General features: G+C 36.0%; 1 protein-coding gene across 2 annotated transcripts; it reads left to right on the forward strand.

Annotated features, from left to right (window-relative positions):
- Positions 1 to 5255: 5255 nt before the first annotated feature.
- LOC132176087 (lysine-specific demethylase JMJ13) lies at positions 5256 to 13093 on the forward strand. Of its 2 annotated transcripts, none has more exons than XM_059588210.1 (11): positions 5256 to 5711; positions 7225 to 7588; positions 8063 to 8219; positions 8301 to 8520; positions 9417 to 9470; positions 9560 to 9639; positions 9743 to 10020; positions 10189 to 10584; positions 10944 to 11365; positions 11533 to 11817; positions 12173 to 13093. In XM_059588210.1, exons 2-11 carry the CDS (start codon positions 7318 to 7320, stop codon positions 12551 to 12553), a joined length of 2544 nt encoding a protein of 847 aa, XP_059444193.1. In that variant the 5' UTR covers positions 5256 to 5711; positions 7225 to 7317; the 3' UTR covers positions 12554 to 13093. The 2 variants fall into 2 exon arrangements, with proteins under 2 accessions (XP_059444193.1, XP_059444192.1); XM_059588209.1 differs by having other exon boundaries at positions 7243 to 7588.
- Positions 13094 to 13756: the final 663 nt, after the last annotated feature.

The following is a 13756-nucleotide window of genomic DNA, read 5'->3' on the forward strand; positions in this document are numbered from 1 at the left end:
AAAAAAAAAAAAAAAAAAACTATCAAAAAACACCTAAGTGAATGAATGCGACTATTTTTTGGAATGAAATATTTACAAAAAAGCTCCCATAAATATATAGAATTAAACCTTATTCCCTAATATTTACATGGGATTTCTCTCTTTTTTGTGCATAATCAAATCACTAAAAGAGTTTATTAAGTTTGCTCTTAATTAGGTTATACACGAGCACTATTCCCAGCCTCATAAAAACTATTTTTTGGTTATTTTGGTAAGGCAATTTGGTAAAAGTGGCTAAAAACTCTCATTTTCAGTCTCACCATTTTAATAAGAAAAAAAAAATGGTGAGTGAATAAAAAAGTAATTTCTCTCTCTTCCTTTTTGTTTTTCGTTTCTCTTTCATCCTTTAATAATTAGAGAAAAAAATAAACAAATATTTGACAAATAATATTTAAATAGAATAGTAAAAATCGATTATTAAAATAGTGAAACCGTTAGAAGCGCTCTACAAAAGTGAATAATTAAAATAGAGAAAAATATCATTTTAGTTATTTTTGCAAGTAAAATTTAGGGAGACGGCTAATAATGCTATAATAGGTTAATATTAATCTTCCTCACCACCGAACATCGACGGAATTAGGTTTAGCACCTTTGAGGATAATTAATTAAACCTCATAGTTTTTGGTAGTATAGTTAATGTCGTTTGCCAAATGTTGATGTATGAACCACCAAAACCATTTCCGACCATACAAATATAGAAAGCAACGAGGTCAATGCTATTATTAGTTTTCATGTCAAAACTCAGAAAGCAATATGAGAGTCCCCACCCACGTTCATTGACATTACAATTTTGTTCCTCATTTTTTTTTTTCTTTATGTCGTGGACATGCATATATATATATATATTTTTTTTCTACCCCATTAATTTTTATTATTCAGAAAAAAGGTTGGTCGGCTCAATAGCTAGCCAAAAAGAGCCATGAAAAATTAGCCGATAATGAGTGTTGAGTAGTATTTGTTGATAGTTATATAAAACCTACCTGCATCGAATGGAGCCCGGTGATTGGTCAACGATCCATGTGCCAGCTTGACAGTGTAACTAAAAATTATGTGTAATATGGAATCTTCAACATCCACATCAATTATATAACATCCCATCTTTTTGGTATCATTCTCTTATATATTTATATATATATAAACTATACTCTATATCTATATCTATATATATAAATATAAATATAACTTTTGCTTCGTTTATTATCTTCCAATCTTTTAGGCTACCTTGATGTTAACCCATTTTAGCTTTTAGCTTTTAGACTATGATGATGATAAATGTGGTAACTGGGGCATAAATTTATCACATGCTTAGTGGGCATCATGATTGGACAGATCTTTTGGGGGATATGGCTCCCCTTGGATCCTATATATATATATATATATATATATATACCTTATAAAATTGCACCTATCTAAAGCAACAAATTTAGACTAGGTAAATTTTTTTTTTTGTTATCATATTCAACAACACTCAATAGAAGAAAAGAAAAAGAAAAAGAAAAAGAAAATACATTTTATTCCCTTGAACTGTCCACCAATTTGCACTTTGACCTCAAATGTTTAAAAAGTAACAACAATGCATCAAACTTTAATTGTTGTGATTCGACCATTCTAGCTCCTTTTTTTTTTTTTTTTTTTTTTTTCCAAAAAAATTAACCTACATAAAAAATTTTAAAAATTAAGGAGTGACCGGCCACCCCAGTTGGGCTGAAGCCACCCCAGACCGGACATCACTTAGTTTTTAATTTTTTTTTTAACTTGGGATGGAGCATTTTGGAGGGAAAAAAAAAGTCAGAATGATCGAATTGTAATAATTTGAAAGTTTTGGGGGTCAAGTGTTACTTTTTAAACATCGGAGGTCAAAGTGCAAATGTGTGGATAGTAAAAGGGGTAAAATGTATTTTTCTAAAAAAAGAAAAAAGAAAGAGATATATATATATATTTTTAAAAAATTTCTTTACTCTCTCGACTTCCCTCTCCTATGTAACATGACAGATTGAGTGAATGACGAGAACATGCGGTGGTGGCGAGTACGAACTGATGCTGGCGAAGCTTCATGACGAGTGAGATTTTTGAGAAGAGATATGTATAATGGCGGCAAGAAGCATGCGAGAGAGATGAGAAGAGAGAGAGAGAGAGAGAAATAGTTAAAAATAGAAAAATAAATGTAATATTATTTTAATAAAAGTATAAACAGTTTTAAAGTGTAGAATGTATGTTATTTAGTAGATTTTCTCCTGTTAGTTGCATATATAATTATGATGGTGTGACAGTAAAAATTAACTCATAGATCAAGAAGATGAGCTTGTAAAAATAAAAATTAATGACTGATATTCATTGCCACATTATCATAGTTGTATGACAGTCGTATGAGATTCTACTAAATATCATTTATCGGTTATAAAATAGAGATAGCTAAAAATATACAAAAATTACATTTTTAACTAAATTTTGAAGAAACTTTGTCCTAATAAATATAGGGTACCCATTGGCGGGCAGCCCATGAGGGGTAACATGAACATTACTCCACCCTAAAGAATAACCTCTACAACATTAGAATGCACTAAAAGGCATTTTAACGTATGGATGTTTAAAAGGTTGATATTGTAAAAGAGATATTTGATAATTGTTTTTTACAGCCATTAATATGTGAAAATGTCTTTCTTTCATTCTCTCTCTCTCGTTTTATCGAGCGAGTGTGAAATATTTAGATTGCAGATATCGTGGGTGTCAGCGTGCTCCACCAACCAGAGAAAAATTGTTATTTATTCAAAAGTTGAACACATAAAACAACATCAGTTAAATCCTATTTCATTGCAAAAGAAGTATCGTGACCTATATTCCGCTGCGTTTATTTTTTTAACAAGTGCAATAGAGTGGCCAATGGGTAATCAACGCAATATGTAAGGCATGTATTATGCAATGGTTGTCAATAGGCAATTTCAGTAGCTCATAATTATTTTTTGGCCATTAAGATTTTATTTATTTCTATTACAACAACAACATGTATTTCAACCTTTTGTTTATAAATAATAGTAAAATTTCAACCCACAAGAAGAAAGAATCTATTCTGTAAAAGTAAAAGCATCGGACGGTTAAAAATGAGGCAAGCATTAGGAATCAAGCATAGGATCTCCTTTCCCCAATTTTTCACTTCCAACAAAAGCTGGGTTTCTCAAGTGGTCCAAAGAAAAGGACATTTTGTAATCCCAAACGTACATACACCAAAAGGGAAAGGTATTCTAGTGATTTCGCAATCCTCATCAGGCATTTTCGTCAATTCTTGTACTTCCCAGAAACCCACCCTTGGCCCTCTACTACCCCTTTTGCACATAAAAAGCCCCACTTTTAAATTACCCAAATAACCCTCACAGCCACACGATATAAATTCACAGTAATTTCGGAAATTTAACAATTTTTAAACACACAAGGTAAGAAATTCACTTGACCCGATAAGGATGCGTTTGGCATTACAATTTTATAAGTAAAAAGTGTAATTTTAAATTAAAACACAAAATTGTTTAACACTGCATTGCAATTTGAAAGAATATGCATTTTAAAAAACTCACGTTTAAAAGAGCATAATTTTATAGATTAAACTGCGATTTTAAAGACTAAATTACAATTTTGCCAAACACTTTAAAATCACTATTTTTAATACACTTTTTAAAATTAAAAACCCAAACTACCCTAAGTAATTGAACAATCTGAAATTTATTTGAGCAAATAAGATTTATATAAATTCTTTAACAATTTTTTTTTTTTTGTTTTTCAAAATGACTAATAATTCTGACAAATAACAGTTGAATTTGACTTACATACTATTATTTTAATAATAATAACATGTATATTATAGTTTAAACAACGATTAAAATTAAATCTCTTAAAATATTTCTTTATTTATTGGCGTAAATTTCGTGATGCCATAGAGTCATTTATTAGTTGTGGCAGTTACTCCAAACATTTAAAAAAAAAGGCAAGTTTTGTCAGTTCGTGCCAAAATATTTGCTTATTGGTTATTTTTGTTTCCCAATATAGACTGAAAAAATAGCGAAAATCAAGCCAGGCTAAATGGGAGCCGAGCCGCGAAGCCGTAGACTAGTGTAAAAACTAAAATGGTTGACCTAGCGTTTAGGGCCGAGCCGCCAAGGAGACAGATATATTTCGTATTTACAATTCAAAGGCTTCGTTTTCGCAAACGGTGGAAAACTAATCATTAGCCCCAACCTCCGCGTAGCAAAAGCTAAAAGTGCAAGCAACCAATAGGATTAGGAGAGAGAAAGAAGACCGGATACCGGCAACGGCAGGTGGGTTTCGGAAGCTTCTCGTGAATGGCCACGGGGAAGGAGCCGGTCATTTGCGAGCGTGCAACCTGCTGTAACCGCCAGCTATTTCCGTTCTGGCACCATACCCCCCCCCCACCCCCTTCTCACAGTAATAACTTACAAAAAAACCCCCGAAACCGCAGCTTTATCCGCCTGCCGTGTGTACTTCTTGGCATATATCTCGCCACGTGGCGCGTCAGCGTTGTGTTTTTGGACTTACGTCCGGTCACGCATAAGGTAGCTCACTTACATTGCGGAAGTGACTTTTGTTTCCTCCTACCAAAAAGTCTAAACTACCCCTGTTTTGTTTTGCTTGTAGACGTATGAACTGGTGAGGAGAAGTTTGTCTTTCCCGCTACAAGACTAACTAACTGGAAGGTAGGTGAGCGTTATCTTGTACGGCACGTCAGTTTGAGATCCCCTGGACTCGTCCCTTGTTTGCTGTTCATAGTTGATGATGAAGAGATGGTCGGTCAGATCTTCTCCTTCTGTACACATTCGCGCTCTGTTGAACCACACGCGATGGTTCCGACTTTCCTGCTAGTTTCTCTCTCTGACCGCAACAGAAACCAGAACTCATCGATTGCACCGTCCATCTAATTGACTATAATACCCTAGGAATAGCCAATATACCAACGTCTATGTAGGGGTAATAAGGTCAATTGGGAAACGAAATGCTTCCAAAACCAGCGAAACGCGAGCAGAAAAGAAAAAAAAAAAACGCGTTTTGGCCGGCAAGCGTTTGGTTGAACCACCTAACAACCTCCACTTTCCTTCACACTTCTCCTCCCTTTTAATTTAATTCTCTTTAATCAAATAAAAAAGAAAAAAAGAAAAAGAATTTCTATTGAATATTGTTTTTACCACGAAAAAGGAGTATAAAACTATAAGTTATCCTCTCTAAACGCTTTTTCGGTTTTCTAAGCCTTCTCTCTCTCTCATCTCTCTCTCATATATCCACTGTTTGTCTCTCTTCCTTCGCGCCGGAAAACCTCTAAACTCGCCGGAAAACCAGGGTTTTCTCCGGCGAAAAGCCTCAGCGCCTCGCCGGAAAACCGCGGGTCCTTCTCTCATTGTCTTCCTTCGGTTTCCATTTGGTTTTGCGCGGCTCGGGCTTAGAAGGCTTCGGATCTCCGAGTCTGAACCGGTGCGGTCTTGCTGGTGGCGTTTTGAGAGAATGTGGCGCGCCTGGTTGGCCTTGAAGGCTTGGTGTTGATTTTTTGATGGCTGGAATCGCGATCTAGGGTTTGGTTTTTGGGATTCGGATTCGGTTTGTGGTTGTTTTGGATTCTGTGCTCGGCCAAGCGAACGAAGACGGAGGCCTATACAGAAAGGCTTCGGAATGAGATGGTATGTGGTTCATGTTTTGGTTTTCTCTCCGATTTCATGTTTAATTTTCAATTTCGGAATTTTTGGTTAGAAATTTTGTGAATTCGTTTTCTTCGGTTTAATTATTTAGATCTTGGACATTGTTTTCTTTTGGAGCGGTTTCAGAATTATTCGCTTAATTACCATTTTTTATATTTTTATTTGTTTTTCAAATTTGGCTTTTTTGGGGGGTCTGATTTTGTAAAAATCCTGAGTTTTGCGGAGTTGTTCATGCTATGACAAACGTATATGATGCATTTCTGAGAATTTGATATTTTTAATTTATTTTGAAAAGTAGATGTTAATTTTTTTCTTCTTCTTATTCCTAATTTAAGAACTTTCTTTGTATTCATAAACTAATTACTTTTTTTTTTTTTTTTTTCTTCTATTTATAATTTGTTATTTTTTTTAGTCGCAATTTTTATTTTTCTAATTACGTTTTGATGGGGTGTCATGTAATCACGAGGTTGGACGTAATGATGATTTCAACGAGATTGTTCAATATTAGAATTTGGTTTGACTATAAATGGATAAGATTGAAAGTTGCCGTTGAAAAATATTTGAACTAGAAGAAGTTGATATGGTAATATCTAATATTGGGTCTTTTTGCTTGGCTTTGATTGTAAATTTCTTTGGGGATTGGCTCACATGCGACTTGTAGGTCAGTTGGTCCTCGTTTCTGATTTTGGTTGTGCCTTGGTTAATTCATGTGGTTCTTTGCTCTGACATATTTTTATTTTTTTTAACGTATCTTTGTGTTGAAACCATGTGGATGATTAATTTTATTGGTCTATTCTCGAATTTTGATTGCAGTCAAATATACATTTACGACTGTTCCATGTTTGAACAGTTTATATTTCTTTTCTGATGATGATTTATATATGAGGTTGTGGTCTTGTACCTATCTTGGATTCGTTAATTGGAGACCAACTGAATGATTCTTAGTTTAAACTCTTGCGGCAGATTAAAAACTATGGTTGATAAAAATAATGCGGGAAATTTGGTCTATGTTTCATAGGCTGCAGTGCATGCTCTACTCAGGTCTCTAATATACACGACCAGCAGTTTTTGTCAGAATATATATTGCACGATTTGATGTTTTAACTGAGTTCTATAGAAAGCCATTTTCTTATGTTGCAGCAGTGTTGATGTATCCAAACTAATTTGAGGTGTTGTGCCCATGATTTAATTTAGTAAGCTGATCCACTGAAATTGTTAGGCTGTTAGCTATTAGCAATAGCACTTGATTTAGCAGTTTGTTGGGCCATACTTGATTGATAAATTTGTGTAAATGGTGGTTTTACTTCAACTTCATTAAGTAAGCTCAGTGCAATCAATGATATTTCTATGTTAATAACATGCATGGATCAGAGGTCAACTAGGAGCTGTATTGAGTATAAGTATTCAGTTCAGCTCGATCAGTTGCAACCTTTTGCGTGTCTTTAATTCACTTTTAGTTCTCCTTCCATATTTGCTGATTTTTGAGCGCCTGAAGTATATTGTCTTTTGACAGGTAGAAGGAAGGGGTTGTTTGTCCAAAGAAGCTAAAAATGGGTTAGAACTTCTGAAGCGTAAAAGGCTTCAGCGGATGAAATCAGAAACCGTTACTGAGACTGTGAGTGTCACCAACGTGATGACTAGGAGTGGAGGAGATGCTTTGAGAGCTTCGGCATCATGTGGTGTGAGGCTACATGGTGGTGCAGAAGTCTTTTCCAAGCGCAAGGTTGACAAGTTTGACACAAGTGATCTAGAATGGACTCAGAAAATTCCGGAGTGCCCTGTATACTGTCCAACGAAGGAGGAGTTTGAGGATCCTTTGGTCTATTTGCAGAAGATAGCTCCAGAAGCCTCAAGACATGGTAACACTCCTTCGTTTATATATTTTGTACAGATGCCATGACTACTACAAGCATATTCATTAACCCCCCCCCACCCACCCACACACTTCCACCTTCCCACACACACACATACACACGTACAAGTACTCCATTAAAAGCATGGCCTGCAAATTTTAAATGATTGTCATGATTACAAAATACTAGATTCTATAAGAATAATCATCTAGGGAGGGATATCGTGGACACCACTTAATTCCCAAATTGACTACTCTTTAAATATGTAGTATAGATTATCATTTTAATGTTTGGGCTTTTGTTTCTCTGGTGTTTTCTGATGGAAATTATGTGCCCCCCCTCCCTTTTATTTTGGTTGCAATAGCTGCTTCGCTATATCTGATGCATCTGAAAATTAAGTTGTGGAGCTTCTACTGTTTTCTTCCTCATGAACGGAATTTTGACCCACTTCTTCCCTTTTTATATCCTTGCTTGTTTCAGGTATATGCAAGATTATTTCCCCATTGAGTGCTTCTGTTCCAGCTGGGATTGTATTGATGAAGGAAAAATCTGGTTTCAAGTTCACAACTAGAGTTCAGCCTCTTCGGCTTGCAGAATGGGACTCTGATGACAAGGTCACCTTTTTCATGAGTGGAAGGTGAGTTCCTTTATTACATAGGAATATAATATTTTGAATTGATTTTTACTCTGGTTTTGAGTCTGAGTGTAAACTTTTCAGAAATTATACATTTCGTGATTTCGAGAAAATGGCAAACAAGGTTTTTGCTCGTAGATATTGTAGTGCTGGATGTCTTCCTGCTGCATACATGGAAAAAGAATTTTGGCAAGAAATTGCTTGTGGGAAGACAGAAACTGTTGAATATGCATGCGATGTTGATGGTAGTGCCTTTTCATCTTCTCCCATTGATCAGCTTGGAAATAGCAAATGGAATTTGAAGGTTTTGATTCCTTTAATACCTTTACTTCTTTCTTGAGTTTGAATAGAGGATCTTTTGCTTAGTTTTAGTACCAAAGAAACAGTGGTAGAATAGTTACAAGTGGTTAAGTTTCAATAGCTTATTATATCTCTTTCTTTATGCAAAGTGATTTTTCTGAGTTGGAGGATGATCTAGTGCTCAATTTTGATTTTTAGTTGCTGTACTTTGCAAAGCAGTGTGCCGAGGGACCTTGTCCTTTTTCTTACTAGTTAGGACACTCATTTGAATTGGCACAAACTGACAAAAGCAATGCCCCAAATAAGGTCTGCTCAACAAAGCCTACATAACCAGTGGCATAATGAAAAAAACATCCCGAGCAGCATCAAATTGAGGGAAAGGCAAAACCTGTAATGAGGACCACTTTTTCCATAAAACTTGCACTTAACAACTGAATATTAAATAGTATAAATATCTTGTTGTGGATATTGGCGATTCAGTCATTAAAAGAAAGATCGGATTTTCTGTGCTTTGTTCTCACTGAGTAAACTGAAATACATGCAAGACAACTGTGTGATGTCTTGTTCAATGTAGCACTTCATTTCTTTATCTTATTTTTCCCCTTTTATATTCTTTGTTTCTTTAAATTGGTATCTAGTTCCTCTGAGCCCCTCCCCAGAAAATAAAATAATTTTTTAAATAAATATTTTCCTACAAATCCCCAAAAAAAAAGATTTACACTATTTAAGAACCTTATTTATTTATTTATTTTTACTGATTGGGTCTCTACAAAGCCTTCTGGTGTACTTAGGGACGCCTTACGCTTTTAATAAGAAGTGACTATTACTTATCAAGAAAAAATAAAATAAAATAACATCCTTCTACAAAGTATTACATAATACCTTTTTATGCTATTGCAGAATCTTTCACGGTTGCCAAAGTCCGTTTTGCGTCTTCTGGATAGAGCTATTCCGGTACCCAGAAAATAACTTTGTGCTTTCTTGAAAATTTTTGCCTTATTTACATAACGTGTGTTCATCCCCTTATATTGCATTTGTTTCAGGGAGTAACCGATCCTATGCTTTACATTGGAATGCTCTTCAGTATGTTTGCTTGGCATGTGGAAGATCATTACTTGTACAGGTACATGTTTATTTGTTATTTTAGAGTTTTAGTGATCCAATATCTTTGATTTGAATGCTGAAAAATATTATTATTATTTATTTACTTTTTGGGTTTATGGCAGTATAAATTATCATCACTGTGGGGCAGCAAAAACTTGGTATGGCATTCCAGGTCATGCGGCTTTAGAATTTGAAAAGGTGGTCAGGGAACATGTCTATACTCGCGATATTTTATCAACTGATGGTGAGGATGGAGCTTTCGATGTTCTTCTAGGGAAAACTACTTTGTTTCCACCCAATATTTTGTTGGAACATGGTGTCCCTGTCTACAAGGCTGTGCAAAAGCCTGGGGAGTTCGTAATTACCTTCCCAAGAGCATATCATTCTGGTTTTAGTCATGGTACGATTTTCTTCTGCATTTTGGTTATACTGCAGATTAAAATTAGGCAAAAATAGAATAGTAAATAGATGTTTCATTGATCTCTCTCTCTCTCTCTCTCTCTCTCTCTTTCTCTCTGTGCTTATGTCAGAATTTGTGAAAGTTACTTATATTGTTGTGGAACTATAGGTTTCAATTGCGGCGAGGCAGTGAATTTTGCAATTGGCGATTGGTTTCCTTTGGGGGCTGTAGCTAGCCGGCGCTATGCATTTCTTAACAGGGTGCCTCTGCTTCCTCATGAGGAACTTCTGTGTAAGGAAGCAAAGCTTCTCTATACGAGTTTAGAACTTGAAGATTTGGATTATTCATCTGCAGACTCGGTCTCTAATCGTTGTGTTAAGATCTCGTTTGTAAATCTGATGCGTTTCCAGCATTGTGCCCGATGGGCTTTGATGAAATCAAGGGCTTGCACTGGTGTTTCTTCATTCGCTCACGAAACTATTGTATGCAGCATATGCAAACGTGATTGTTATGTAGCATACATCAGCTGCAACTGTTACATGCACCCCGTGTGCCTCCGTCATGGTATGCTTTGCTCAATATGCTGTTATTGAGACTAACATTCTTAAATTGATATGTTTGTTTATAGGCTGTATGGCTGTCTCATGGAACTTGAACACTCCATTTTTTTTCATAGCATTTGCAGCACAAATCCATTGTTTTGAATGGGGTCTTGACAGAAATTGGAGCATCACCGTTATTGGTGGTCGATCAATTGTTGGAATTCATGACATACCATTGTACCCATTCATAATGATGGATTTTTCCTGACAAAAGTTCTAATGCCAAACAATGAATCAAATTCAATTTCTATAAGACACCTGACACTTGTTTTTGATTGTCTTCTTGATTGCTTATGATGATGATCCTGATTGCCAACCCAGATATTGAGTCTCTCGACTTCTCGTGTGGGAGCAATTTTACTCTCTTTTTGGGGGAGGATATTTCAGAAATGGAAGCTGCAGCCAAGAAATTTGAGCAGGAAGGGGGAATTTTAGAGGAGATTCATCGGCAAGCTAGAAATGGTGATAACTTGTATTCACCCTGCTTTTCCTATATGTTTCAGAGAGCTGAAGAAAATGGATACTCTCCTTATTGCGAGATAAAATTTGAGTTGAACCCTCGACTTTCTGTTACAACTCAAGATCTATCACAAGAGGTAGAGTGTGTTGCTGATAGCCTGCTCGTGTTGAGTTCTGCCAAAGAAAATATGAGATCTGAAGTTTCTGAAGCCTCTGTTTCTTATGCTGCATCAACTCTTTCTTCTTCAGTGGAGCCTCTTGAGAGTTATTCTGTACCAAACAACGTAAGATCTAGTTCTCTGATTGCCAAATGTGGTTGTCTTTTGTGATACCTCATACCTGAACAATTTGTGTGGTTACTTAAAAACTTCTGCACAAGAAGTGAACTAACTGTAAATTAAATTTTGAACTAATTGAAGTTCATTTTTGGTATTTATATTTTCTTAAGCAGGTAATAAAGGGGAATGCTAACTTTAATTCTGGGAATCCTGACTCTAAAAAGTATTCTGAAGAAGCTTCACGGTGTGCGTATGAATCTTCTCTATCCTCACAGTCTTGTGATGAATGTTGGACTTCACTTCCGAACAATCTTCACAGACCAGGGGTTAAGCATATTGTGGATCAAGACAGTGATGATTCTGATTCTGAGATATTTAGGGTCAAGCGTCGTACTTCGCTGAAGGTGGATAAAAGAGATGCAATTGAGGCCATTCGCGCAAAACATTCTGATCACCAGGTATATTTTATAGATGTGTTAATTTCTGATGCAATATTGGGGGGGTCGTAATTATCTGATATTAGGTTCCTTAGAGACTTTTCCAACCATGGTTTTCCACCAGCATTATCATTTACCTTAAACCTGAATTGTAAACTTTTTTTGGAGTTATGTTGGTGCCTTTTGAAACCTGAATCCTACTGCCAAGGCTTATTGTAGGTTGTGAAATTTAGGATCCTCAATTCCATTCTTACTATTCCTTTTGGATGCTGTGAAAACAAGTCCATACTCTTGTATGTTGTTTTTGTTTTTAGCTTTACATTTCGTTGTAATCATGCTAGTTTGGCTCATTACTTTGGTATCTTAATACAACCAGGGGCTTAAACGGCTGAAAAAAGTCCAGCCTGAAGGGAGATGTGAGCAAGTGGTGCTCTCTGATTGCTGGAGAACTGATGAATCAAATTGTAAATCTGTCCCCCCTACTAATTGTAAAGAAGGTCCAGATAGTGCTTTGAGGGACAGGTTTGGCAGAGGAAGTGGCATTCCCATTTCCATCAAGTATAAGAAGTTGGGCAATGAGGAAGCAATAAGTAGACAGCGAGAACACCAGAGAAAGGATAGGTATCAGCTTGATTTGGGAAAGGCCATAAGGGAACCACCCCCTGTAGAGATCGGGCCGAAGCGCCTTAAAGTCAGAGGCCCATCATACGTAGGGACAGAGAGCAGGTTTGAATTGAAGTTTAGATCACTAGAGTGACAAGAATTCTTCTTCTTGGCCTGCCATACCTTGAGCCTGACTTTGCTAACTTCATTTTCTCTAATGGGGTTCTAACAATACGGATAATCTAAAAAGATTGATTATGGGGAGCAGTGGCAACAAATTAACCAAGATTAGGATTAAAATTTATATTCTTTGTGCAGGCCCCAAATTGGGGCAATTTGCTGCACGGGTGGTGGTGATTCTTGGGGTTCTCGGGCCGGGGTGTTTTTTCGTCTTTGGCAGGAGAACCTTCCTGCATGCTAGAAGGTTGATCTGATCTCATTAGTGAATGATGTAAATTTGTTTTTATTTTTTCATCACTCTGATTAATTTTTGTGAAGAAAGTGGGTATACCCATTGGTCTTTCATTTAAGCTAAGCTCTCAGTCCTGCTGCATCCCTTGCTAGGTTCTTTATTCATTTTGTAGCAAATTGGTCATTTGTACGCTGGACTACTTGAATAAAATGCAGAGAAATTACTTTTTTTCTCTTAATATTTTCCTTCCTTGAATTGCCAATGAGACTATTATTATTATTATTCTCTTCTCTTGTTGAAGTATTTTTTGCATCATAGTAAATTTGTAAATTGGAAATCCTTTTGGTTTGTTTGGCAAAGAGAGTGGGTTTGTAAATGGGTAGTTGGGTCACCCCTAACCAACCCTTTGGCTCTTTGGTTACGATCACATAAATAGTTGGGGTGGCTTGGCTACCTAACTTAACAGCCGCACCTTTCTTTTCTCTCTCTCTCTCTCTCTCTCTCTCTCTTTCCTTTATCTAAAATGATTACACCGTCAATCCGGATCTGGGGTTGGGACTTGAAATAAATGCATGATGGATGATGGCGTGGGGTGGGGTTGGGTTAGGTGTTATAGAAGTTTGCGTATCCAAGTGGAAAGGCATATTATAATTATATTGTTTCCATCATGGAGTCAAATCTCATAATTGTCTTGTACAGTTCTATCTATCTCTACGATCCCTACTCCAATCATTCATTCTATGTCTTCACGTTATTGTAATTCCTTTTTAACTCTTTTCTGTTTCGCTTCCAAGTTATTAGCCAATTTTCTTTTACTTTTTATTCGTAAACCTCTACATCTAGAGTTTTTTTTTATTTTTAAAGTAAAAAATCTATAAAATATGGGACCAAAAATGTGTTAATCTTCATTGTCACATCAAACAACTTTCTTAAAACGAAAAACAC

Source organism: Corylus avellana, chromosome ca3 (assembly GCF_901000735.1).
Source record: "Corylus avellana chromosome ca3, CavTom2PMs-1.0".
NCBI classification, from domain to species: domain Eukaryota; kingdom Viridiplantae; phylum Streptophyta; class Magnoliopsida; order Fagales; family Betulaceae; genus Corylus; species Corylus avellana.